We start from the raw sequence: 25,288 nt of genomic DNA, 5'->3' as shown, positions 1-25,288 counted from the left end.
TTTTTTTTTTTTTTGTTGTTGTTTCGATCTGCCTGCCCAGGAAACTGGAGCCGTGTCAGCCGGGGTCCCAATTAGAGGCTCGTTAGCCTAAACCCACAGCGGCAGCCAATGGCAGGGAGCGGGGAGGGGACGGGCAGGGGCTGGCGGAGGGTTAACCCTGCAGGGAACGCGCTCCCATCGCATCGCGTTCTCTTGCCACCTCTCATTTTCCGAGCATCCACGCCCCGCTTCGCCCCAGGTCGGCGTTTGGATGGCTTTTATGATCCGCCGCGATGTATTTTTCCTCCCTACATCAGAAAGAGCTGAAGCTTCATGAAAAGAGAGGAGGTGTCATTACGCCCCAGCGGAGAGGTGGGGAACCTCCGCGGGGATCTCACCGGGCGCTCAGCCGGAGGGCAGCCGGGATGTCCTACTTTCCTCCCAAAACCACTGAGCGCGGCTTCGGCGATGGCATCGGGGCAGGAATCGGAGTACGAGCTGGGCTGGGGCAGCGCTCCGGTTCCTGCAGCGCCCTGTCGTGTTTTATATCCCCGATTTTTGAGATTTCTCAAAAAATCCCCCGGGCTGGGGAAGGAGGAGCGTGCGTGTGGGGTTACAGGGGTCCCCCACCCACACCCCCCGACACCCACCGTGGGGCCGCACAGTGGCGACTCCCAGGGACCCCACAGGGCCCAGCCCCGCTCCGGGGGCCCTCAGTGCCACAGCTCCGCTCCGCTGGGTCGCTGGCGAGGACTTTGCTCCCCAGGGCCCCGCAACCCTCAGCACGGCTGCACGGGGGGGGGGGGGGTGATGGGTAAAGTCCACATAAGGAGACGGCGGGCCGCCAGGCTGGGGGTCGCGCAGGAGGCAGCGGCTGGAGTCGCTGTTCTGGGGGCACCGTAGGGCCCCCCGAGCGCCGGCTGCGCGTGCTGGGAGGGCAGCGACTTCTCCAGCCCCACCGACACGTCCACGCAGCTCCCGGCCCCTCTGAGCCCCCCCATCCCCTCCGGTTGCCCCGGCAGCCCCCTCCCCATCCATCGGTCCTTTTATTTCCGAACCCTTTTTTGCTGCTGACCCCTTCCATAGCGCCCCCCGCTCCCCACCGTACCCCGGCTCTCTCGGCCCCGCCTCTCCACGTGACCCCGCCCTTCACGTGACCCCGCCCCTCCCTCCAGCCCCGCCCACACAATCTTGGCGCCGCGAACCTCTCGCGCCCCCTGGCGGCCGCGTGCCCGCCCGCCCGGGGTCCTCCCAGCGCGACGCTCTAGGCGGCGGCCGGCGGACTCGCTGCTCCCGGCGGGCCCCGGCCCGGGCTGGGGGACGCGGCGCTGGCGGGTCCCGGTCCCCGACCCGGAGCTCGGAGCCCGCGGGCCGGGCAGGGGCCGGGCCCGGGTCCGGCGCGTAGCTCTGGGCCCGGGCCTCAGCTCCCGGACGGCGGAGCCGGGCAGCGCCTCAGGTACCGACCCACGGCCGGGCCTCGTCCCGCAGCGCAGCGCTCCGCTCCGCTCCGATGCCGCTGCCCGCCGGGCTGCGTCCCCTCCCCTCCCGCGGCGTCCCCTCGCCCCACCCGCAGGTCCCCGTGTCCTCCCGCTCCATTAAACCCCTTTGTGTCCCCCCTCAATAACCGCTTCGTGCCCCCCGCTGCACCCCTCCCCCGACCCCTTAGCCCTCCCCGAGTTCCCACTTTGTCCTCCGTTTCCCCTCTGCCCCGTTGCCCCCCCCTTCCGTTCCCCCCATCCCCATGCCGGGTTCCGGTGCTCGCTGTGTTTCTGTGGGGCCCTACGGGGCTTGGAGGGGGGGGCTGAGCGAAGGGCTGAGCCTGGTGCCTCCACAGCCCCCCTTCAAGGTTCTCCCTCTGCTTTTTCTCCTCGCCTTCATGCTGGCTGCAGTGAGTTTTCAGGATAGGTGGTGGCTCTCCATCCCAGAGCCCTCGCAGGGCAGAGGGAGCACTGGAGAGAGAGGGGAACGAAGAAGAACGAGGGCAAGGATAACGTGTTTTCTGTGGGGTTTTTGTTTCCGTGAGGGAACTGATGGGATGGCAGCCCCCAGAAACCGGCCTGAGGAGTCGGCAGCAGATCGGCGATCGGTGCTGAAGGTCGGTGAGGAATAAAACCACGCAGTGCCGGGATGCAGAGCGGCAGAGATGTGCTGGGTGACAGCAGCTGACAGCTCCAGCCTGCCCCACGCCAAGCCTTCCCCCACTAGAGGACTTTGCAAGATGTGGATGCAGCAGAGAGGTGTTGAAGGGCCGGAGCTCAGGCAGGGTGACGTGGAGCTGCAGGGAAGGTCAGTAGGTTGTGGCTTGATGTGAGAACCAAACAGGGGAGCCTCTGCAGCTGCGCAGGGATGTGGCCCCAGGAGTCACTGTTTGACTCAGAGGGACTGGTGAGGTGAATTCCGGCGTGGCAGAGCAGGAGATTTCCAACAGCCTTTTTGTTGTATGTGCTGCTGTGGTGCCAGGCTGGGTACCTGTCAGGCCTTGGATGCAGAGGCTGTCAGCTGTTCTTGCCAAAGCGTGACGTCTTCCCGTGTTCACCTGCTGCTGAACCCAGTGCTCCGGAGTGGGAGTGGGTCTGTTGGGATTGATTCAGAGTCGCCCTGATTTCTCACTACTGGGTGTGTAACTCCTGCGTGCTCGGTGCTCGCACTCACTGACTGTAAGCAGGTGGCTGAATTTTTGTGTTACTTGGCGTCTGTTAGTTTTCAAAGTCTGAAACAGATCGGTGGTTGTGTTCAGTTGCTGATAGGGCTGTGACTCTCAAGGACCTTCCATCAAATGAAGACACCTTCCCATCCCTGAGCAGCAGATGTCACATGTCCTGAGTCTTCACTGCTCTCTGCCCTTCCATCCGCTCCTGGATATGATCCCAAAGCTGAGAAATCAATATCTCTTAGTTTTAGGCTTTGTAGATGTGTTTTTTTCCAAAGCTATGTCTTTAAAAGCACTTGCTGGTCTCTGCCTTTTGGGATGCACGTGCTTCTATCTCCAGTGTCTGCTCTTTCATCTCAGTGCTGTACATTTGCTAGAAAATGGGAATAAATGGCAAAGAGGGACGATTTGCAGAGGCTTTACAAAGCGTGCGTCCGAACACCTGATGTCTGCTTGAAGTGTGCTGTGCATTTTAGGAGGGGAATTATGATCTATATTCATTGAGGAGCACAAAGTGTGCCTTCTTCCTTCCCGTGACGTGTGAGGAGACATTCCTAGCGCCATCCCTTCCCCACGTGTTTATTCTTCTTTGTTTTCTTACCTCTTGAACTGTAACTTTCTGGCCAGGTGGAAGATGGGGCCGTTTCCCTCGTGCTCTCGGTGGCTCTGACACCTGGTCACCGTGAAGTTCCAGAGCAGACAGACAGGCAGTGGCAGTGGGATTTTCTCACCTTCAGAAAACCCAAACAACCAGTTGCCTAATGGTAAGAAAGCTGTTGTTTTTAATTAGGCTTATATTGCACAGAGTCCATTCACTGGGGAAGGCGTTGTGAGGCCAAAAACGTCTGAGTTCCAAACATGCTGAGCTGCATGCAGGGCACCCAGGAGGGTATGGGCTGTAAATGCTGCACGCTGGCAGGGACTGGGAGGAGCTGGTCTGAAAATTTGATTGCTCTCTGTTCTGTGTCCTTTCCCCAGGGATTACCTCTCCTGCTGGCGTCATGGGGAGCTGCTGCAGTTGTCTGTGTGGAGACAACATCCCAGACAACCACCCCACCAAATTTAAGGTCAGTATTGGACTTTATCCCCATTATAGAATCTGTGGCAACATTCACTGCTAGCAAAGCCCAGCGTGGGTTGGGCTCTAGGCATGAAAGCAAAGAAGAGCTGCTCTTGCAGATAAGTCTTTCACTTGATAAGATTTGCAAATATGTTGCTGGTTTTTTTTGTTGTTTGTTTTGTTTTTAATTAAGTACCCTCTGCTGCAGATATTTCTGTATTTGCAGTAGAAATTTCCTCTATGCTGAGATTCAGCCTGAGCAAGGAAATGGAGAACTGGAGAGAAACCTTTTATTGCTCAGGGCTGTGTTCCAGTGTCTGTGCTGAGACACATCAGCTGAACTGCTGAGCACGAAGCCTCCAGGCCTGCCGGCTCCGCGCTTTCTGCCAGCAGTGAATTCTCAGCTGAGAAAAAGGCATCTCAGGAAATGAAGGGGAAATCCATGGGAATTACCAGATCTTTGTGGGAGGGCTTTTTTTTTCCCCCTTCCCAAACGCACCGAGCTTCCTGGTGAGAGCTGCGTGGCTTCTGCAGGTAACGAACGTGGACGATGAAGGAAACGAGCTGGGAGCTGGGCTGATGGAGCTGACGCAGACGGAGCTCATCTTGCACACTCACAAGAGAGATGCAGTCAGGTGGCCCTACCTCTGCCTGCGCCGCTACGGCTACGACTCCAACCTCTTCTCCTTCGAGAGCGGCCGTCGCTGCCACACGGGGCAGGGTGAGTGCTGGCTGCTTCCTGGGGGTTCTGCTCCCAGAAGTGAGCTGCTGCTTGTGGCTTCCCACATTTCTGCATCTGATGAACCAATGGTTGTTCATGCAGCCTCTGGTGCCCCCTGAACGCCGTGTGCATGCACATGCAGTTGATAATCTCAATTAAAACGCTAATGAGAGTGCTGTTGTGGCTCAGAGCCTAGCGGTCTCATTTTGCTAGTGCCTGGGCACTTGGGAGGTTAATTGATGAGCCATGCTTGAGCTGAAGTTTCCAACAGATGGAACATATTTAATGTCAGAGTGCTGCTTACAGCCCAGCTCCAGGCTTGGTAGCAGGCGCTGAGCAGCCCACAGCTGTGTTTCATGGGCGGCTAGGAAGCGCCTGCTGCAGGACTAGAGCTTTGTTCAGCCTCCCTTAAGTCTGGGAATGAATGAAAGGACATCAGCTGCACCTTTTCCCAGACCCCTCTTCAGATTTGGTTATTCCTCAGAGCTTTCAAACGTACATCAGTAGCAGCAGTGGCTTAAACATGATTTGTTTTTGCAGCGCATTCTCTCTGCCTGGTTGGTGTTATTTCTGCTTCACGCGTTCTATTCTGTGCCTGGCAGCACTTTGTAATGCAAAGGAAAAAGAGTTTTGTGTTGTGCTGATTTTTATGCACAGGGATGCTGTGCACAGAAGAGGGAAGTGAGTCACCCAGGGGTCTGTGCCAAGTCGTCAGCAGCACTGGGAATGGTTTTACTACGGAGCCTGTTAGCTCCCCTCCCAGTCTGCCTCTCTTTTAGCTGAGCACTTTCTTGGTGTGTGCATCCCAGGAGCAGGAGGAGTTTGTTACCTCATTCTGTTGATGTGTTTGCAGACTCCTCCTCATCCACAGGGACTCTTCACGACTGTGTCTGTGTAAAGGGCTGCTCTGTAGTGCCGCATGATCCTTCTTAATATCTGGGCTTCTTCTCTTCTGGAATTGTGTTTCAGCAGTGAGAATAGGTTGTCTGCTTTGCCTTATGCAGGGTTAGGGATTAGAATTCTGCTGTGAACGCGTTTTGCTTTTTATTTAGGCCCAGGCAGGGGTGATGGATAAAGCAGAGCTGTTTGCTCCTCGTGTGTTAAACACGTTTTGCAGGCACGTGCTGGCCAGTCACAACGCAGACAGAAGCCAGTGGGGTGACACTGCTGTGAGGGGTTTTCTCCCTTCCTTGTGGGATTTTTTTCTTCTCAGTTAATTTCATTTGGAGGATTCCTTCCTGATGCTGTCTTAGACAAGGCAGATCTAGCTGTGTTTTGGTCGGAATGTTTTGAATGTTATTTTTTGGAGTAGCAACTGTTGTTGCCATGCCATCCGCGTTGCTATGGCTTTTGTGCACGTGTGTGTGTGTTTGTGTGTGTGTGTGTGTGTGTGTGTGCTGCAGTGTGGGATTGCTCAGCTCTGCACATATCAGCTCTGGTTTCGGCTGCTTGCTTGGAGAGACGCTGCTCAACTCGATGCATTTCTGAAGTAGGACACTCCTGTTCCTCCTCGCCTAGAAACCCCATGGGGCCCAGTTCAGCTCCCACCAGTCCCTGGAAAGCCTTTCCCCTGGCAGTGAGAGCTGGGTGCTGTGCCAGGGGAGCTGAAATAGAAGATTAGAGACGAAACAAAACCGGTTCGCTTGTATCTTTCACACCTCTGCTCGTCCGGCGCTGAGTGTCAGAAGATAATTGGGGTGCTCTGTTTTTACAGCAGTGCACTGCTGGGCCAGATGGCAGTCTTGGCACTGCGTGGTGATGTTGATGCAATAATCCACTCAGATGTTAGTTGTTCTCATGTGGCTGTGAGTTTCAGGGGTTGATTATGTTAAACACAATAAAAGAAATCAAAACTGCCAGTTCATTTACAGCCCAGAATTACATATCCCCTTGTTAAAGCCAGAATTGCTTTCTTGCTTTTCTGATCCTCCTCCTCGTTACCCTGCAGGGATTTTTGCCTTCAAATGTTCCAGAGCGGAGGAGATCTTCAATCTGCTCCAGGACCTGATGCAGTGTAACAGCATCAACGTTGTGGAGGAGCCTGTTGTCATCACCAGGAACAGTCACCCTACAGAGAGGGAGCACTCCCGCACCCCCCAGGCCCCCACCAGTAAGTTTCCCTCAGCCCATGTGGCAATGCCTGCTGCTGCTCGTGTAAAACTGCCCTTCGCAGGCCACGGATATTTCCCGAATGCTGCCTTGCTGCTGACCTGTGCCTTTATGCCTGCGTGAGCCCCGTACAGCGTGTTTATTTTAAGGCCCCACTTGTCTGCAGTGTGGTATTTTGTTTCCAAGGCAACAGCAACAAAAAAGCCCTTCAGTAGTCAGCTGGGTTGTCACCCTTCAGCCCGTGTTCAGCTGGAGCTCTGCCAAAAGGCCTTTTAAAGCGGCACCTACAGGGGTCAGGTGGTTCCCAAAGGAAACCACGTCTGGAAGAATTCAGGTTTGCTCAATTCCTGCCTCCATTAGGAGTCAAATAAATGTAAACAGGAGGGCCTAGCCCTTGTATTTATATGAGGCACTTTGTGATAGGAATCTTCTCCAGACAAGCTGATTCTGACTTGCAGGGTGCAGTTTGGGGACCAGCTCACTGTGGAAATGCAGTCTGCTGTTTTTTGCACCGGACCAATGCTGTGTTGTAATTCTCTCCCAGGTCTGGGGTACAGCGTCCCAGGATTTGCCAATGGATTCCACAGTTTCCCTGGAGAAAGCCTGTCATACCTGGCAGCCCGCCACCCCTCCATGAGCAGCCTGAGGCATTCCTCTGTGGGTGAAGACTCCACTCATGCCCTCATTGGGCCTGACGATCAGGTAAACACAAATGTCCTCAATTCTGTTTCCAAGCAATGAACAAGTTTGATTTGCTAGCAGCTCCGTGCAATTCAAGGTTTCTCTTACTCCAACAAAGCTCAGGCGATCCTTGTACCTTTGCCACTCTTCTCTTTGCTTCATTTTGGTCTTGGGGACTTCAGCTCTGATGCTTCCCTAAAACAGGCACTCTCTTTAGGTGGAGTGATTTGGTTTCCTTGATCCCTGGGTGGTGCAGTTAATGTGACAGGGGGAAGGGGGCCATGAGGAGGGACCTGGACAAGCTTTAGAAGTGGGCCCGCATGAACCTAATGAAGTCTAACAAGGCCAAGTGCAAGGTGTTGCACCTGGGTTGGGGCAGTCCCAGATATCAGTCCAGCCTGGGAGAAGAATGCTTTGAGAGCAGCCTTGTGGAGAAGAACCTGAAGGTCCTGATGGACAAAAAGCTGCACACGAGCCAGCAGTGTGCACTTGCTGCCTGAAGGCCAGCTGCTCTTGGGCTGCATCAAACAGAGGAGTGGCAGCAGGGAGAGGAAGGGGTTTTCCCCCTCTGCTTTGCCCTCGTGAGGCTCCATCTGGAGTACTGCGTCCAGGCCTGGGGCTCCTGGCACAAGAAAGACATGGGGCTGCTGGGGGAGGGCCGTGGAGATGCTCAGGGTCTGGAGCACCTCTGCTGTGAAGAAAGGTTGAGGGAGCTGGGCTTGTTCAGCCTGGAGAAGAGAAGGTTTTGGGCCTTCCAGTACTTAAGGGGAGATTATGAACAGTAGGGGGACTGACCTTCTATGTGGCAGACAGTGACAGGACAAAGGAGAACAGTTTTAAACTGGAAGAGGTGAAATACAAATTAGCTGCTGGGGGAAATTCTTTGCTCAGGGAACGCTGAAGCAGTGGCACTGCTGCCCAGAGGGCTGTGGGTGCCCCCTCCATGGAGGCGGGCAGGGCCAGGCTGGGTGGGACCCTGAGCATCCTGATTGATGGGGGCACCCAGCCTACAGCAGGGAGTCTTTAGGGACCCTTCTAACCAACCATCCTGTGATGCTGTGATCCTGTAGCATTCTCTTGAGTTTCTTTGACAGTGGCGCTCTCAGCTGCGAGTCTGTCATATTGCCTTATCAGCTGCTATTGCATCCCCTAATTTGATCTGCAGATGCATAGCCAAATTCAGACTCCTTTTATTTTTATTTTTGATGTTCAGCTCTTTGTTCTCAGTTGTAGAATTGAGGTTTTCCTGACATAATCCATCTTATCTCACCCATTGTCAGGCAAGCCTGTGCGGGTGTGAGCGCTGCAATGCATCAAGTATAAGGAGCTCAAGAAAATACTTTGCAGGTGGCTTTGGTTTTTGTTCTGTGCCATATGCATCAAATGTGAGATAGATTATCTGTTCCTTCTGCAGTTGGACTCCTTTTTCTTTTTTTTTCCTCCTCCATCAGCCCACAAATCCAGAAATGTCTTTTGAGTTTTGCTTCCCAAAACCTTTTCAACTTCTGAAACTCTTTCATCTCCGGCTTCATCAGTCTTTCCTGTTGGTTTCTCAGCTGCCGACAGCTGCTTTGCTCCTGCTTCTCCTTTCACTGTCCCTCTGCTTCTCTCCTTGCAGTCCCACACCTACGTGAACACAGCCAGTGGTGATCAGGAGCTGAGGGGCCAACATTGTATGCACTCCTTGCCTGAAGTCCACCCTCCTTTCCCCCATAGGAAACGCAGCTGCTCCCTCGAAGACCGCAATCCCCAGGTCTTCCTGCAGCCCGGGGAGGTGAAGTTTGTGTTGGGTCCCGCGCCCAACTACAGGCGCATCAGTCGGCACCACCGGGAGTGCAGGACGCACTTCTGTGCTCCCAGCAACAACAACGAGCGCGAGGATGAGTGCCCTGCGCCCCAGTGCGTCTACGAGAATCTCAATGGCTTGCTGCCCCCCGGCACCTCGTCCCTCTGCCGGGCCGGGCGCGTGAAGGTCCCCCACGAGGACAAGGGCTCGTCCGGCTGCTCCCATCGGAGGGCTGCATTGCTGCACTACGAGAACTTGCCGGCGCTGCCCCCGGTGTGGGAGTGCCAGCCGCTCCGCCGGGGCGAGGAGGACGCTGGGGACGCCCTGACGCCTTCTCCCGACGGCTGTCCCGAGGCTGGAGAAGAGGATCCGCTGCAGAACTACGTGAACTCAGAGAGCACCGCGCTGCACGGGGGCAGCAGCCTGCGGCGCGGCGCCTTCCTGCCCAAACCCCAGCGCGGCTGCGTGCCCAGCGTCTTCAGCTTTGACTTCCCCCGGCCCCGGCTGGAGCAGCCGCGGCAGCTCAACTACATCCAGGTGGAGCTGGAGGCTGAGCCTCACAAGGGCCGGCCCAACGCCCCGGCCTCCCTTGCCCGCCCGGCCGCCTCCCACGAAGCGCCCCGGACGGATTCCTACGCGGTGATTGACCTCAAAAAGACAGCAGCCATGTCCAATCTGCAGCGGGCCCGGCCCAGGGACGATGGGACCTCACGGAAAACTCGACACAACAGCACCGACCTGCCTCTGTAAGGGCACCCGGTGCGAGCACTGCGCTGTGCTTTGGTACCCACCCTTCAGCGTGTTGCCCGGTGTGGCTTCCATCCACCATTGCCTTCTGCTTCCCCATTTGCCCCATTGCCTGGTGTTATGGGATGGCTCCTACAGCTGGTGTTCACGCTGCTCTATCTGTCTGTCCTGCCCTCTCCATCCTCTGTGCAGTTTGTTTTATAAAGCCTTATGGGGTGTTTAAAGACACCATCTGGAAGTTCCACTGTCTTTCTGGCAAGGGGGGCAGAGGGTGCCCACGGTAGCGCTGGCACTGCATGGATACCACCTCCAACAGGGCTGGCCCTCCTGGATTCCTGCTGCTCCATGAGCAGTGCTGGCAGCCTGGGATCTTCTCTGGGGAGACCTGACTGCATCTCACTGCCCCAGAGTCAGTTTTTGCCTTGTGATTTCTCTGGTCCCTCATGACATGGGAGCTCATGCTGCAGTCTTTCCCTCCTCAATTTGCTCCTTTCTTCTTCTGCACTATTTTTTTGAAGCTTGTAGAAGCTTCCCATACTTCTGTCCCTTTCTTAGATTCGATTTAGATTGGGCAGCTCTAGAAACTAATAGAAGAGGACAGACAGCCATGGACACAAACACTGTGATCACAGAAACCTCATATCCCGAAGATACTTTGCTTATAAAGAGGAGGGGCAGACTGCAAGTGTGAGGGGCTGTAGGTTGGGTATAGAAGCCTTCAATTGTACTGTACCCAGTTTTGATTTCTGGGAGGGGGCTGTTCAGAAACACTGTTGATTTGTTTACTGGTTTATTTATTAAATGTTCTTTTTGCATCCCGGTGGAGATGGCCAAAAGTGGTGCCAGCGCGACACGTGTGCTCATGTGCCCTCTGTCTGAGCAGAGCTGCTGGCGTTGTAGGGCTGCCGTCAGTGAAAAGAGCAGCTGTGATTCAGTGTTTTTTAACTGGGATTCGCTGTTGCAGAGAGGGTGGGTGGGTGTGAGGTGGCCGGGCTTGGAGCGCTATCAAAGTGGTTGCCTGCACCCACGTTCCTGGCCAGGTCCATGAGAAATATTTGATCCTGTTTAGAGCGAATGTGTCATTTGTTTCCTACAGCTACAGACTTGGGAAGGGCTAAATTTCCGTAAATGTGTGGCCTTTGATGTGGAGTTTTCTGTTGACGCTGAAGCTGAGCTGTCAGGCCTCCACGTGAGGCCCTGTGTCGGCTCTCTGCTGGTGCAGGGCATGCCTCCACACCCCTCTGCGTGGTGACATGCTGCAGCTTCACCCGCATTACTTTTTGCCTCCTTGGGCTGTATCTGTGAGACAGAAGTGCTCCGGAGTCGCTTTGGAGTCCCACCTTTCTGCTTTCTGTTCTTCTCCCTGGGATGTGAGCGGAGAGGCCCAGCACCCAGCAGGTTGTCCCACTGCCCATCTCAGCTGTGCCCTCCTCCTTCCAGCATGGAGGTCGGTGAGCAGCTGCTGTGAAGGAGGACAGCACGCAGTCATCGCCTGCTTTGGAGCTGCACAGACCCCATTTCCATAGTTTTGATGCTTTTCTAAGTGCTGCCCTGATGTTGTACTGAAAGGTGGCACTTTTGTGAGGAAGGGCAGTGCCGCGCAGCTGGAAAAGCAACAGAAGTGTGCACAGAGCCATACCTGTGTCTGCAGATCCTCAACTTGCTGTTTGTTGCACTATGAATCCAAAGTGCCCCATATGCTTAAATTCAGTGACTGTTCCCTTTTTGGGGAAGTTCTTCTTGTCCATTCTTTACTCTGTGCCAACTTTTACGTGATTTGTAACAGAAAGGAAACCCAAGGGATATGTTTTTGTATTATGCCAAATGACTTTCTTTGAAGGAAAATGGGCATCCCCCTAAAATCTCTAACTTTCATTTGGAGAAGCGAGAGAAGAAATTGTTTATGTATACATTAAAAAAAAAAAGTGAACTGTATAAAGCTTTAACAAAACTGTGTAAGTACAGAGCTCTTGCTCTGTAAGTTCATCCCCTGCCGTGGCTCCAGCAGCACCAGGAGGAGCCGGGTTCCAGTAGGAACCTGCATTTGCAGCATCACAGCCCAGTGAGAAATGCTATGCCAAGTGCTCCTACCAGACAAGTGACAAAGGATGAACATTTTAGACTTCTGTGGAGCAAGATGACAGGCTGTGGATTGGTGCAATAAGGGGTGTGCTGCTGGGCTCTGAGACACGTGTGCTCCAAAATACGGCTCACGGCTGCTCTGGGCCTTCCTTTCCTCCCCCAGCAACTTTGGAGCCCCCAAACCTTGCTGGGATATCAAAAGCAGGAGAGGTGAGGAGGGCACGCACACAGGGGCTGCATTACAGCATTCCCTGCATTGCTGTGCCTGTCCAAAGGAGAAAAATAACTCCCTTGTCTCGTTTTTAAGGAAGAGCTGACGTCTGCTGCTGCTGCACTTGCTGCTCTGAGAGCATCCAGCCTTGCTGCTCTGTGCCCCTCAGCATGCAGCCCTGACCAGGAGCTGGGAGCTGCAGGCTCACAAATGATTTTCTCTGTTTTTCTTGCTTTTGTGAGAAACTTCACAACGTCCTCTTTAAATAACCGGGACTCTCTCTTACCTTCTTAACCTCCTGTTTTGCAAAGTGCAGGAACAGACCCGAGCAGTTTGAACACGGCTCCGGCAATGTCCCTGTCTGGGCTCTCGCCCCAACGTTTCCACCGGCTCTCCAGTGTCGCAGCTTCCTCTAGTGGTCAGAGCTGCAGCAGCTGCAGGAGGAGAAACCAGCGGGAGGTTGAGGTGCGGGTTGGTTCTGTCTCGTTCCTTCCGTCCTGGGATGTGCGTGGTGGGCAGCGCAGAGCCCTCCTCAGAACCCTGCGGGCTCCTTCCTTCTCACTCGTTTCTTTCGGTTAAAAATCACCTGTATGAATTATGTTGTACCTGTGCAGCACTTTACAGAGGTGGGTCTGGCAGATCTTGCTTTGAGCCTTATATGCAAGTTTGCTGGGCTTTCTCAATGAGCGCACACTGATAGGTGTGTGAGTGCCTGCTGGATGGGAAACTTCACCCGGGGCAGCTGATGAGCATCCCGTGGTCCAGCCGTGCTGCAAGGACGGCCTCCCCAGGGCAGCATGCCTAGAATCGGTGCTTGCGTCCATAAACACTTCTGTGGTTTAGAGATTGAGGGATTCACCCAGGGCTGAGTGGTTCCCGTTTGAGTTTTGAGTGAACCGAGCAGATTTCTCCCCTGATATTTCTTCCCTGGGGACTGCGTACCCCAGATCTTCTGCCCATCCCTCTCCCCAGACTCGGTTGGTAGGAACAGCTTCTCGTGGCTCTCAGCTGTCTTTTATCATGGGAGGGTTTATCTTTTTTTTTTTTTAATTCTAACCCATTTAACGTGCCTGCTTTTCCCCCTAGGGAAGGCGCTTGGTTATTTGTGAGCTGTTTTTGCCTTACAGAGAGAGTGTGGCAAAGGAGAGGCTGAGGATTAAAAGATCAATATTTTTGCAAAGAGCTTTGAATGTCCCAGATGTTACCGAAGCACTATGTGTTGTTTTTCTTACCCAAGCCATGCTGGTTGCTGTGAGGAAGCCCAAACCCAGCTTCAGCTCCTGCTGTCCGTGTTTCTGGTTGCATCCTTCCGAGCCCTAGAGCCCCATCCCAGCAGTGTTCCCAGCTCTGGTTCTGCTCTGTGCCTATGGGTGCTGGGTGTCCTTTCTCTGTGCCTCAGTGTCACTGTGGCAAAATGGGGGAAGAGGCACCAAAGCATTGGTGCGATGCTCTTGAGATACGAGTGGGAGCTCTCTGTCAGGGCTCAGCACCACTTCTGTACGTTCTCAGCTGTTTGCTCTCAAAGTCGTTCTTCTGTCCCTCCGTGTTGTGCTGCTTAGCCCTTCTCGGGTTGTATCTCGACTGTGAAGCGTCATTAACGAGCGGTTGTTAATGAATGCATTGCCTCATATAGAATTGTAAAATGGCTTGGGCTGGAAGGGACCCCGTGGGTCATCGGGTTCCAACCCTGAGGCCCAAACTCAGCTTGGGGGGCTGAAGCTTGACTTCCCCCGCAGCCTGGCTCCTCCTGAAGCGCCGTGCTCAGGCAGCAGAACAGGTTTAGGTTCCCGTTCCCAAACAGGACCAAAGGTGAATACATTAGGGGAAGTCATTTGTTTTTCTTCCATCGCTGGATGTGATTATGAAGTCGGGAGGCCCAGGTGCATCTGCGTTCTCTCGAGCTCTCCTCTGCGCTTCCCCTCTCTGCGACTCGTCCCGCTGCCTCTGAGCATTTCTGACACGGCAGAAAAGCGGCGGTGCTTCAGGGCCGCGGCCGCTGGGGATGGGGCTGCTGTGCCCAGGGGGGCGCCCTCCCTGCATCGCGCTTCTGCAGGCTGCCTCGTGGTGTCAGTCAGCCTCTGTGTTTCACGCAGGTGTAACCTCGCAGGTGAAGAACAATAGTGCTGTGTGACTGAGGAGCTCGTGTCTTGTTAACGCGCACTACGAGTGTATACTGAATAAATGGAATATGGTGACGATACAGGGCTTGTGTCTTCCTTTGTGTGTTGCGGGGAGGAGAAGTGACGCAGTTCCAAGTAGGCTTTGCTTTTTATCTAAAATTAAAGGCTCAGGGGAGGGGCGTGGGATGGTGTGAAGCTGGACTTCCCTGTGGGCCTCGTGCGCCACTGGAGCAGTGCTTGCTGCCTTCCCCCACGCAGTCTCCTTGTGCTGGGCACATTGCATCAGGCTGCTTTGACCTTGAGGATCTTCAGCTTTCTCCTGAATTTGGGCGGTTTGCACATCTTACCAGCTGTGCATAACTCCTAAGTAACCTCTGCTACTGCTGCCAAACCTGCTGTTCTGAGCTGTACCCTGCTCCTTTCTCTTACTGCAAACAAACAAGGACCCACGAGCATTAGGTATTACAAACTCTAATTTGAAGATGCTCTGAGTTTGCTGTTTTTTAAATACAGATGATCTTAAGCCTTCAGGAAAGAAGAAAGAGACAAAGTGGCAATTATTGAACATGGTCACGGTTCAAAGGGGGGAATTACCTCTGAGCTGTCCCTGGAGATGGCGCCACCAGCAGCCAGCCTCTTTTCTAGAGCACAGTTGGGTTTTTTTTGCAGGTGGCAGTAAATTGTGCACCTCCACCATGAGCAGACACTGGGTCCGTTGTCTCGTCCTTACGGACTCTGAAGGTGAGATATAGGTTCCATAAAAAGCCAATCCAGTCCATATGGAAATGTTGTCCCTTGGCGTCCCCGGTCAATCCCATTGTTTCTGTTCCTCTTGTTCTGGCCAAGGGGTGAAGCCAGACCTCGATGATAAGATTACATTTGAGCTGAAAGTTGTTTTGTACTTCTGATAGTAAGGCAGAACACGCAATGTTTGCCATGGAGTGTGTTCCTAAATTGTGCAGCTGAGGAGGAGAGAACCAATGGTGCCAACAGCTCTGCGTGGCTGTGTTCCTTTTCCTTGAGCCCCTGCACCTCTGGAGGGAGAGGTAAACGTGGCAGCTGAGTTTCTGAACCACTGGCCCTTCTATGAGATCTCTTAGGGCACAAACCCTGTTGGCCCATCCCATGGATTCTGCCATCGCTCTGTATGGAGTGGATCTGCCTGCTTTTCCAGCTGCTATGATCTCACTGTGCACAGGGGCAGTTTAATGCTTTGCCTTTTGAAAGTCCCTCCTGACAGCCCTTCCCAGCAGCAGAGCATCTCAGAGCAGCCAATGGAGCCATCTGCACCTTCCAAAGGGAGCATGCCTTGACGTGCGGTGTCTTTCCAACCCAAGCCCTTGTGTTTCCTTCCCCCAGGGTCATTCTGGGACTTTCAAAAATGCAAGAGGTAAGAACTGGAATGGAAATGGGAGATAACAGAGCTCTTGATAACCCGTGTTATTCTTTCCATCGTATTCCTGGAAAACACAATGAAATCTTTTCCCCTTCTTTCAAGGGAGTCTTTGATAACCCTATCAAGTCAAAAAGAAGTTGGGCAGCAGCAAACTTGACTCTTAGGACTTTTTGCTTAATTTTACAGGGTCGCTCTTATCGGCTGTTTCTTTTTCTTTCAAGGAATAGCTTGCAAACAGATGGGTGTTTGCTGCTGATATTTGACTTTAGAGTTTCCAAGATATTCCTTAGCACCGTGGGGGAATTTTTGGGCCGCAGTGATAACCCTTGGCTGCGTGCATGGCACTGGTGGAGGCAATAGGGGCCATGGTGGGGTATATAAGGGTGCAGGTAGAGTTCTGGAGGTCTACTGGAACGGCCTGCGAGAGCAGCTCACCATGAAGTGGCTGATCCTCACTGTGCTGTGCCTGCACCTCTGCGAGGGGCTGCTGCGGTGAGTGGGGAGGGTTTGGCTGCCCCTGGGATAGTGGCAAGTCGGGAGGGCGGCAATGTGAAACGTGCACTGGGAGCACTGGGTTTTAACTGGGGCCTGCATGCAGGTGAGCATCAAGCAGGGCAGGGAGGGAGGGAAAAAAGACCAACGGAGAGCAAAAACGAGGGAGTGTGATGGAAACTTGCTTCCTGTCACACTGAGCTGATGGCTGCTGCTCGTTGCCTGCAGGGTTCCGCTGAAGAAGGGCAAGTCCATCAGGGAGGCGATGAAGGAGAGCGGCGTGCTCCACGACTACCTGGCCAATCACCGCTACTATGACCCTGCCTACAAGTTCTTCAGCAACTTTGCCACTGCCTATGAGCCCCTGGCGAACAGCATGGATGTGAGTATCCATCCCTTGGGGACAGCGGGGGGAAAAGGAGACGTGAATAGAGAAGTCTGGGAAGTTCAGTGTAAGACCTTGAACCAGGTTCATTTCAGGAGCTGTTCTCGTGGTCGTGCAGGAAAAGAGGCATATTTGTGTGAGTGCTGATGGAGCTGCTCAGCTGTGGACTGTTTTGGAAATACACTGACAGTGGCACTGCAGGAAGGGTCCGCGTGCCTCTGTGCTGCTTGTAAACACAGCTGCTGTGCCGTGCCTGCACTGGTGGGAGAAGCAGCAGAGAGCAATGCCGTGTTCAGGGCACAGTGCACAGCGCTGTTGGAAACGGACAGCAGGAATCTGGCAAACCCTGCAGCCCCAGGAAACCTGCGGTCCTGTGGCTGCATGGGCTGAGATTTAGCATGCACGCCTGAGGAGTTGCACGGGGTAAAAATTATTCCCTTTCCTCCAGATGTCCTATTATGGGGAGATCAGCATCGGGACCCCCCCACAGAACTTCCTGGTGCTCTTCGACACCGGCTCCTCCAACCTGTGGGTGCCCTCCACACTCTGCCAGAGCCAGGCCTGCGGTGAGCACCTGGGCAGGAAGGGGGGTCCTGGGCAGCAGGGGGACTTCTGGCTGCCACTGTTTTATTTACCACAAGCAATGATTACCACCTGTTTTATCAAAAGCAGCCCACGTGTGTGCTTTGATTGCAGGTCCCTGTTGCTTGCCCTGAACCTCTCTTGCCACTCAGCCTCTGGTTGAGCGCCCCTGGATGGAACGATCACTCTTCTGCTTTGTTTTTTCCAATCTAGCCAACCACAACGAGTTCAACCCCAATAAGTCCTCCACATTTTCAACTCATAATGAGTTCTTCTCCCTGCAGTATGGATCCGGCAGCCTCACCGGCATCTTCGGCTTCGACACAGTGACAGTGAGTGACACTGCAGATGGGGGGAGTGAGGGGTGCCCCAACTTTGCCCTGCAGCCTTGAGCCAAGGATACGCAGTTGGAAAAACATGGGCTGATCACTTCTGGAGGCTGGGGGTGTTCCCTTAGGAGCAAATCAGGGGAACTTTGTTCTTGGCTCTAACTCAGTCCCCTGTTCTGATGTACACTTACAGCTGCAGGATGGAGCCTCGTGTTGGCTTGGTGCCCCTCTGCATGGCCTACTGTGCCTGTGGGTCACAGTGCTCCATGCTGTGCTCTCAGAGCAGCTCTGCCTCTTTTCCTCATCCCTAGATCCAGGGCATCTCCGTCACAAACCAGGAGTTCGGCCTGAGCGAGACGGAGCCTGGCACCAACTTTCTGTACTCTCCCTTCGATGGCATCCTGGGGTTGGCCTTCCCTGCCATCTCTGCTGGTGGAGCCACCACTGTGATGCAGAAAATGCTGCAGGAAAACCTGCTGGACTCCCCCATCTTCAGCTTCTACCTGAGTGGGTAGGGATGCTCCTGATCTTCCTTTCACCTTGTGCTGCCTTTGTGCTTCCCAAGGATATTCTGTTATTTTTCTTGTTTAAACCTTCATGAGAGCCCGTCAGCTGATGCTTCCTTCCTCCTCTCCTGTTTGCCCAACCCCTTCTACTTACTGGCATGCTGGCTGGTACTGGTAGCTGTTGATCTCTACTGATACCCATGAGTGTGACCTTCAGTATCTAAAGGGGCTGTAAGAAGGAGAGGTCAGACTCTATAGCAGGGTCTGTGTGATAGGATGAGGGGAAATGGTTTCAAACTGAGAGAGGGGAGGTTTAGGTTGGCTATAAGAACAAAGTCTTCTGCAGTCAGGGCGGTGGGGCGCTGCACGGGCTGCCCATGGTGATGTCCCATCCCCAGAGACCCCCCAGGGGCAGGGATGGGGCTGTGAGCACTGATGGAGCTGTGGGTGTCTCTGTGCACTGCAGGCCATGGGACCGGATGGCCTTTAGAGGTCCGTTCCAACTCCGACACTCCATGATTCTATCACTTGTGCCTTCCTCCCACAGGCAGGAGGGCAGCCAAGGTGGTGAGCTCATCCTCGGCGGCGTCAACCCCAACCTGTACACAGGGCAGATCTTCTGGACTCCTGTCATCCAGACCACCTACTGGCAGATCGGGATTGAAGAGTAAAGTATCACTTTCTCCGGCTTCCTCCACACCAGCTCTGGTTGTTCTTAGATCTGCGGCCATAGGAGGAATCTTTCTGTCACCTCTGGTGGCTTCAGGGATCTCAAATCTCAGGCTTTCTGGGCTCTGAGAGCTATTCTTGACAATGCTGATGTATAACTGTAGAGAACATTCCTCATACCGTGTCTCTGTGTTCCTCCTGCAGCAGCAGGGAGTTTCATGAGCTGCCTGTTTTCTCTACCCGTAGCTTCACTGTTGGTGGGCAGAACGGTGGCTGGTGCAGCCAGGGCTGCCAGGGGATCGTCGATACGGGGACCTCCCTCCTCACCGTTCCCAACCAGGTCTTCAGTAAGCTGATGCAGTACATTGGAGCTCAAGCTGATAGCAACGGCCAGGTAGGGAGAGTGGGCTGGGAAAATGAGGGGGAAGAGGCGGGAGATGCATCTATCGTGGGTGAGCAGTTGCTGTCAAGCACTTGGGTTGGGGGAGCATTGGAAATCCAGTTTCAGAAAATGACTGAGGTTGGAAAAATCCTCCAAGACGATCCAGTCCAGCTGCCCGCCTACCACCACTGCCCCACTAAACCACATCCTTGAGGCTTTGCTCTAATCCCGCAGAGGAAATGATGGATCTCGTAAAGTGTGCATGTCTGGGTTCATGGATCACTGACAGAACTCACCAGGCACAAACCTGTGGTGGTTTCTCTTTCCCCAGTACGTGGCAAGCTGCAGCAACATCGAGTACATGCCCACCCTCACCTTCGTCATCAGCGGCTACAGCTTCCCCCTGCCTCCCTCTGCCTACATGCTCCAGGTACAGCATGAGAACCTGAGGGAGAGCAGCCAGGGGCACTTTGGGCTGGGGGACAGCTGGAGGGCGCTGGCTGGAGTTGTGCAGCCAGAGCTTTCCAACACAGTTATTCCTTCTTGACAGAGCAACAGTGGCTACTGCACTGTTGGGATTGAATCCACCTACCTGCCCTCCGAGACTGGGCAGCCCCTCTGGATTCTTGGAGATGTCTTCCTGAGGGTCTACTACTCCATCTATGACATGGGCAACAACCGCGTGGGCTTTGCCACTGCTGTGTAGGCAGCCTCAGTGCCGTGCCACAGCTCTGTGCATTGGGGCATCTCCATCCCCGCAGAGCCCAGACCCCTTCTCTTGAGAAATCTTTGCACTGAAGATGGGTTTCTTTCCAGACTATACTGTGAAGAAATAAAAGCAGTGAAAATAACGTTAAGCATATCTAGTCTGTTTTTTTATTTCACAGTCCTTATGTTCCTTTTTTTTTTTTCTTTTTTTTTTTTTTTTTTTTGGTACAAATGAAACCGAATGAAGCTGAAAATATTACCTCTTCATAATACCTACATAATAAAAGTGAGGGGGTAAGAGCAGAGGACACAGCCAGGCTTGCTGCAGGTAGTCCATTTACGGCAGGAGCAAACTCAACATCCAACCACACACAAGGCTGTTGTGCAGCTAAAATAATGCTTGGAAGCAGCCAGGTGCTAGGCAAACATCTCAGGCTCCAAATGCTCCATCGTTCCTCATTCCACAGGTCTGATATCTCTGCCCTCTCTGGCTACACGTTTCCCAGCACAAGCCCATGGGATGTGGAAGGCGGGCTTTGCCCAGATCTCCGCTCGGTGTCTGGGAGGTGGAGGTCTGCGCCTTCGGGAGAGGTTCCAGCTGGCACGGTGCTTGTTTGAGCTGCCCTGTGCTCACGCTCCCTTTGTTCCGTGCTCCCATTTGCTGAGGTTATATCACAGTATCTTGTGTCCAACAGGTCCAGCAGAGGGGGTGGCCGGCTGCCCTGGTACTGGGACCAGTCACCTCTCCGTGCTTTTTGCCACAGGTAGGAAAAGCCTAGAGCAGACCAAGAAGTCAGAGGTGACTGCGATGTCTTTGGGAATGCCTCTGCTCTTTGGGAATGCAGAGGCTGGACTCCAGAGCCGTTTGCAGCCTGGTGCAGTGCTCTCCTGAGAGCTGCTCGGTCTGTTGGTGCAACAGGAGCAGCAGGACGTGCCCAGAGCCCAGCCCCAACACGTGCCCATGCCCAGCAGTGCAGGTGAGCTCTGCCCCTACAAGGATGCGCCATCTCTGATGGCAGAGAGTGGAATTCCCCATTTCCTGTTGGACTAAGACTTAGCAAACAGATGCTGTTTAACTTTTGAGGGGTCAAAAGGAAACAAAAGTAGCATGTTTGCATGTGCTGTAGAGGGCATCTAATTCCTTTGTCTTTTGGCAAGCCTGAGTCCCCTGGGGACCTGCAGATAACACGCGGTATGTTGACGTTTTGATAACTGTTCTTTGCTTTCAGCCAGAATTTGCCTTTTATCCAATCTTAATAAGTTGATCTTTCTATCAATCCTGCTAGCAAACAAGATAATTGCTTTATTATACTCAGTATCCAGCAAAGGACACACACTACCTGGCGCTCCCAAGGGAGCACAAGATGTGCAAAGCTGCAGTGTGGGATGAGTGCAGTGACAGCGGTGCTGGGTAGACAGCAGCTACTGGGGGCAGCAATGAACCCCCATGGTGTGCAGGGTGCTGTGGGGTGGGCCGGGGGTTGGAACTCAGGGATCTTCCCTTCTGACCCCAGGCCGTCTATGAATGGCTGCTGGGCAGGCGCTGCAGGCACGTCTGCAGCAATGGCACCAAGCAAAGTATGGAAGGGTTTTTTAGTCTCAGCCTCAGCGCCCATTTCTCCTTCAGGCCTCAACGTCCTCACGGCGCTGGGTCTTCCTGCAAGCCAGTTTCCATCCTGCACCGTGAGCTGTGAGAGCCTTTGTTTTGGGAAAGGTTGAAGCGATTTGGAAGGATCCAGATAGCCGTGCAGCGTGCTGGCAGAGCGATAACTCCTCTCCCCGCTGTGATAAGGGCGGCCCTTATCGAGTGGCCGCACTTTGATTTGGCTGTGGAAGGTGCGAGGTGCTCTGTTCCCATCCGGGTGCCCCACTAATGACAAAAACTTCTCAAGTTCCTCGTGGTCCAAAATACAAAGAAACCCTTCAAGCCAGGGTTACACTCGGCGGTAATGGAAAACAGAGGCACGCAGATAAGGCGGTCAGTGCGTGCCAGTATAAAGGCAGCCAGGCCAGGCGGCTCAGCCTGCTGCTGCGCTCTCCAGACGGGTGCACCATGGCCACCGGCCGCACCATGAAGTGCCTCGTGCTGGCCGTGCTGTGCCTGCAGCTCACAGAGGGGCTGGTGAGGTGGGTGTGCTGGAGCAGCACAGGGCTGGGGGGAGCTCGGGGAGCAGAGGCCGGCTGCGTTCATCACATGTGTGTGCTGCACCTGAGCACTGCTCGGGGATGTGGTTCTCGGTGCACCTGGCCACGTGCATCTCCAGAACCCATCGTAGCCACGCCAGCGGCAGCCCGGGCTTTGCCCTCGGCCCAGAGATGCTGTGCAGATGGCTCGCAGCACGGCAAGATGCAAGGAAACCCAAAGGAGAGGACATCTGAAAATTCCCAAATCACCTCATTTCCTGCTTTCTTTGGTTTGCTTTTTGTTTTTCTCCCCTCCACCCCCTCTGCGCAGGATCAAGTTGAAGAAAGGCAAGTCCATACGGGAGAAAATGAGGGAGGCAGGAGTGCTGGAGGAATACCTGAAGAAAATTAAGCACGATCCAGTTAAGAAATATAACTTCAGCAAGAACAACGTTGTGTACGAGCCGATGACCTCCCACCTGGATGTGAGTTCTCTCACTGCTCCCCCTGCCCCCCTCCTGCTGTCAGAGCGATCTGTTTGCCCTGAGCCTCCGAGAGTGGAACAGACTTTTTTTAAGCTCTTGGGTCAGAGTTTAGCAAAGCTTTCCCCCAGCTGCCTGAAAAGCTGTGGTTTTCTATATGGGACACCAGAAATGCCTAATAGCACTTCATCTGGGAGGAGGCCGCTCAGCCCCTTTCCTATCTTATCGCTGTAAGATTGAGGGGATCCGCAGCGCTGCCGCAAGGCGCCGGGACGTGGCGCACGGTGGGGAGGCGGAGCTGAGCCCCGTCCCATGACGTAACCCACCTCTGTCCGCAGTCCTCCTACTTCGGGGAGATCAGCATCGGGACCCCCCCGCAGAACTTCCTGGTGCTCTTCGACACCGGCTCCTCCAACCTGTGGGTGCCCTCCACGCTCTGCAACACGCCGGCATGCGGTGGGTGTCCCGCAGCCCGTCGCCATCTGTCCCCCGAGCGGCGATGAGCCCCACAGCAACAGCACCCCCAGCAGCTCTGTTGCTTCGTCTCTCCCGCAGGAAACCACGCCAAGTTCAAACCCAGCGCATCCTCCACTTTCATCAACAACGGGCAGAAAGTTACGCTGTCCTACGGCAGTGGGACGCTGACAGTGGTGCTGGGCTACGACACACTGCGGGTGGGTGTGCCGCCGGGGGGACGGGCTGGGGGCAGCGATCTGCATATCTCTTATGCACATAGCATGGCACAAACCAGGTCCTGAGATGGGCAGAAGCTATACAAAGTGATTATAGCTCCCTTCAGTTACCCAGCTGGATTTTTTGCTTTGTTTGCATGACTGCCCATTGTTTTGCCAGGCGTCCAGGGATGTTTTCACCAGCTACAACCTTGTAGGGTGCTCTTTGGCTTTGCACTCTGCTTTTGCACTCTTTGGCTTTGCACTGTCTGTTTGCAATCTTTGGGTTTGCACCGTTCTATTGAGCACTCTTCGATTTTACCTTCCTGGGCTTTGCACTCTTTGCACGAGTGCACAGGCTGACGCGGCGCTCCCTCTCCCTCCAGATCCAGACCATCTCAGTCAGAAACCAGGAGTTTGGGCTAAGTCGGGATGAGCCCACCCAGCCGTTCTACTACGCCCAATTTGATGGGATCATGGGGATGGCTTACCCTGCGCTCGCGGTTGGAGGGACGCCCACCCCCCTGCAGGGCATGCTGCAGCAGCACCAGCTCAAGCAGCCCATCTTCAGCTTCTACTTCTCTCGGTAAAGCCCACCTGCATTTCTGTCCCTCTGGCTGTCCCCACGCAGGTTCCTTGCTGCTCTAACTGCGTTGTTCTTGCAGCAATCCCACCTACAACTATGGAGGAGAGCTCGTGCTGGGAGGAGTGGACTCTCAGCTGTTCACTGGGGACATCGTGTGGGCGCCGGTGACCGAGGAGCTTTACTGGCAGGTGTCGATCAATGAGTGAGTTGCATCCATCCCTGACGGAGCTGTGTGCAGCCTCAGGTTCTGGCCTCCAAGACCTGGACAAGGTGGGTTCTGTGCCCGGTGGGGGCTCAGAGTGATGTCCACCACCTTTCTGTACTCAGGTTTGCTATTGGACAGTCGGCGATGGGTTGGTGCAGCCAGGGCTGCCAGGCCATCGTGGACACAGGGACGTTCCTGCTCACTGTGCCCGCGCAGTACCTGAGCAGATTCCTGAAGGCTGTGGGGGCCCAGGAGACCAGCTATGGGGTAAGGAAGGTGTTTGGGTCAGGGTGGGGTTTGTAATTGAGCCACAAGCCCTGGGTTTGGACAAATCCTGCAAAACTCAGATGGTGTCTGCAGGGCGCAGTGCTGTGTGTGAAGCAGGGGCACAGCTGGGCCTTGGGAAGTGTTGTGCCTCACAGCCAGTGCTGCTCCCTGTGCTGCTCCAGCCATAATCTCCCCATCACCCTCTCTCCACAGTACGCAGTTGACTGCAGTATGATCCACAGCTTGCCTACCATCTCCTTCATCATCAATGGGGTGCAGCTCCCGCTGACCCCCTCTGCCTACGTCCTCAATGTACGTATTGTCCTCCCAGGTCCCAGGGGTCCAGCAGAGACCTGGTGCTCCTGGTGAACAGCGATGCTCTCCTCCCTGCACAGCTGCGGGGTCCGGGTGCTTCCCCAGGCTCTGACTCCCCATTATTTCCCCTTACAGAACGATGGGTACTGCACCGTTGGGATCGAAGTCACCTACCTGCCATCCCAGAACGGGCAGCCGCTCTGGATTCTGGGCGACGTCTTCCTCAAGGAGTATTACACCATCTTCGACATGGCGTACAACCGCATCGGCTTTGCCAAGTCGGTGTAGAAGAGTGGGGCAGCAAAATGCAGCCCCCTCCTGCTCTGAGCGAGCCTTGCTGTGGGTTTCCTATGGGCCTTTACATTCCTCTACGTGCTCTCTGTCTCTCCGAGGTTTCTGTGTAAGGCTGTGCTCTCAGTCTCCTGTTGCAAATAAACTGCAGAGCCTCAACGCTCTCTGAGCTGAATTTGTTCGGTGGTGGCAGAGCACAGGCTGACGGCTTGCGTGCCTCAGCCCCTCCTGCTGCAAGGGGTCCCACCATCCAGCCCCTGCTTGAGGGGCCTCAGATACCCGTGGTGTTGCTGTTACACCCCAAGCACAGCTCTGGGGAGAGGAATTCCCTGAGGGGTTCCCCAAAAGCCATCTCTGCTCCCGGGGAGCGGGCAGATCCCACAGCACAGGAGCCCTAAGCGTGGTTTGTTAGAAGCTCTTTATGACTGGGGCTCCTTCTCAGGTCTCTCAGTAGCTCTGTCATCTCACCTGAGAAAGGACACCAGCGCCTCCATGCCTTGTGCAAAAATATTGGTGCAGCCCTAGCGCAGCAATGCGGGGATCAGGCAGAGCAGGAGGGGGTTGGGCATTGCTCCCTGCAACACAGCACAGAGCTCTGGGGGAGCAGCACAGCCCCTCCTGCCTCATCCCCAAAAGAAGGAATAATTGTGCACCACTATTCCAGGCTGGGGACGTGGGGACCATCACCACAGGAACGCATCTCTAATGCACCAAATGCACGACCTGAGCATCCCTGGTGTGATTTGGAGCTG

At 54.5% G+C, this 25,288-nt stretch overlaps 3 protein-coding genes across 9 annotated transcripts; all 3 read left to right on the top strand.

Moving 5' to 3' along the window:
- The first annotated feature begins 187 nt into the window (after positions 1 to 187).
- Positions 188 to 13,850, top strand: FRS3 (fibroblast growth factor receptor substrate 3). 6 transcript variants are annotated; one of them, XM_048925580.1, is made up of 8 exons: positions 1,251 to 1,435; positions 2,003 to 2,265; positions 3,257 to 3,393; positions 3,608 to 3,696; positions 4,224 to 4,410; positions 6,359 to 6,520; positions 7,064 to 7,221; positions 8,819 to 13,850. In XM_048925580.1, exons 4-8 carry the CDS (start codon positions 3,631 to 3,633, stop codon positions 9,734 to 9,736), a joined length of 1,491 nt encoding a protein of 496 aa, XP_048781537.1. In that variant the 5' UTR covers positions 1,251 to 1,435; positions 2,003 to 2,265; positions 3,257 to 3,393; positions 3,608 to 3,630; the 3' UTR covers positions 9,737 to 13,850. The 6 variants fall into 6 exon arrangements, with proteins under 6 accessions (XP_048781543.1, XP_048781537.1, XP_048781539.1 ...); XM_048925582.1 differs by having other exon boundaries at positions 2,440 to 3,393; XM_048925584.1 differs by having other exon boundaries at positions 2,003 to 2,595.
- Positions 13,851 to 16,269: 2,419 nt separating this feature from the next.
- On the top strand, positions 16,270 to 19,593 carry LOC125684124 (gastricsin-like). Its single transcript, XM_048925962.1, has 8 exons — positions 16,270 to 16,416; positions 16,868 to 16,985; positions 17,215 to 17,333; positions 17,642 to 17,841; positions 18,384 to 18,503; positions 18,752 to 18,899; positions 19,219 to 19,317; positions 19,438 to 19,593. The coding sequence occupies exons 1-8, from the start codon at positions 16,300 to 16,302 to the stop codon at positions 19,591 to 19,593; spliced, it is 1,077 nt and encodes a 358-aa protein (XP_048781919.1). The 5' UTR covers positions 16,270 to 16,299.
- Positions 19,594 to 21,648: 2,055 nt separating this feature from the next.
- PGC (progastricsin) lies at positions 21,649 to 24,672 on the top strand. Of its 2 annotated transcripts, XM_048925987.1 has the most exons (9): positions 21,649 to 21,722; positions 22,051 to 22,204; positions 22,540 to 22,657; positions 22,757 to 22,875; positions 23,259 to 23,458; positions 23,538 to 23,660; positions 23,786 to 23,930; positions 24,144 to 24,242; positions 24,381 to 24,672. In XM_048925987.1, exons 1-9 carry the CDS (start codon positions 21,649 to 21,651, stop codon positions 24,531 to 24,533), a joined length of 1,185 nt encoding a protein of 394 aa, XP_048781944.1. In that variant the 3' UTR covers positions 24,534 to 24,672. The 2 variants fall into 2 exon arrangements, with proteins under 2 accessions (XP_048781944.1, XP_048781943.1); XM_048925986.1 differs by having other exon boundaries at positions 21,688 to 22,204.
- The last annotated feature ends 616 nt before the right edge of the window (positions 24,673 to 25,288 follow it).

The sequence above is a fragment of the Lagopus muta genome, chromosome 24 (genome assembly GCF_023343835.1).
Source record: "Lagopus muta isolate bLagMut1 chromosome 24, bLagMut1 primary, whole genome shotgun sequence".
Classification (NCBI taxonomy): Eukaryota; Metazoa; Chordata; class Aves; order Galliformes; family Phasianidae; genus Lagopus; species Lagopus muta.
Note: the sequence above shows the minus strand (reverse complement) of the source record. Positions and strands in the feature narration are given on the sequence as shown.

Excerpts from the sequence above, each read along its gene's own strand:
- PGC (XM_048925986.1), top strand. The coding sequence starts at position 21,923 with ATGGCTCGCAGCACGGCAAGATGCAAGGAAACCCAAAGGAGAGGACAT. Across the intron at positions 22,205-22,539 it reads CGATGACCTCCCACCTGGAT|TCCTCCTACTTCGGGGAGAT; the intron begins GTGAGTTCTCTC and ends CTCTGTCCGCAG. Across the intron at positions 23,459-23,537 it reads TTCAGCTTCTACTTCTCTCG|CAATCCCACCTACAACTATG; the intron begins GTAAAGCCCACC and ends TTGTTCTTGCAG.
- LOC125684124 (XM_048925962.1), top strand. The coding sequence starts at position 16,300 with ATGAAGGAGAGCGGCGTGCTCCACGACTACCTGGCCAATCACCGCTAC. Across the intron at positions 18,504-18,751 it reads TGGCAGATCGGGATTGAAGA|CTTCACTGTTGGTGGGCAGA; the intron begins GTAAAGTATCAC and ends CTCTACCCGTAG. Across the intron at positions 19,318-19,437 it reads CCTCTGCCTACATGCTCCAG|AGCAACAGTGGCTACTGCAC; the intron begins GTACAGCATGAG and ends CCTTCTTGACAG.
- FRS3 (XM_048925586.1), top strand. The coding sequence starts at position 3,631 with ATGGGGAGCTGCTGCAGTTGTCTGTGTGGAGACAACATCCCAGACAAC. Across the intron at positions 3,697-4,223 it reads ACCACCCCACCAAATTTAAG|GTAACGAACGTGGACGATGA; the intron begins GTCAGTATTGGA and ends TGGCTTCTGCAG. Across the intron at positions 7,222-8,818 it reads TCATTGGGCCTGACGATCAG|TCCCACACCTACGTGAACAC; the intron begins GTAAACACAAAT and ends CTCTCCTTGCAG.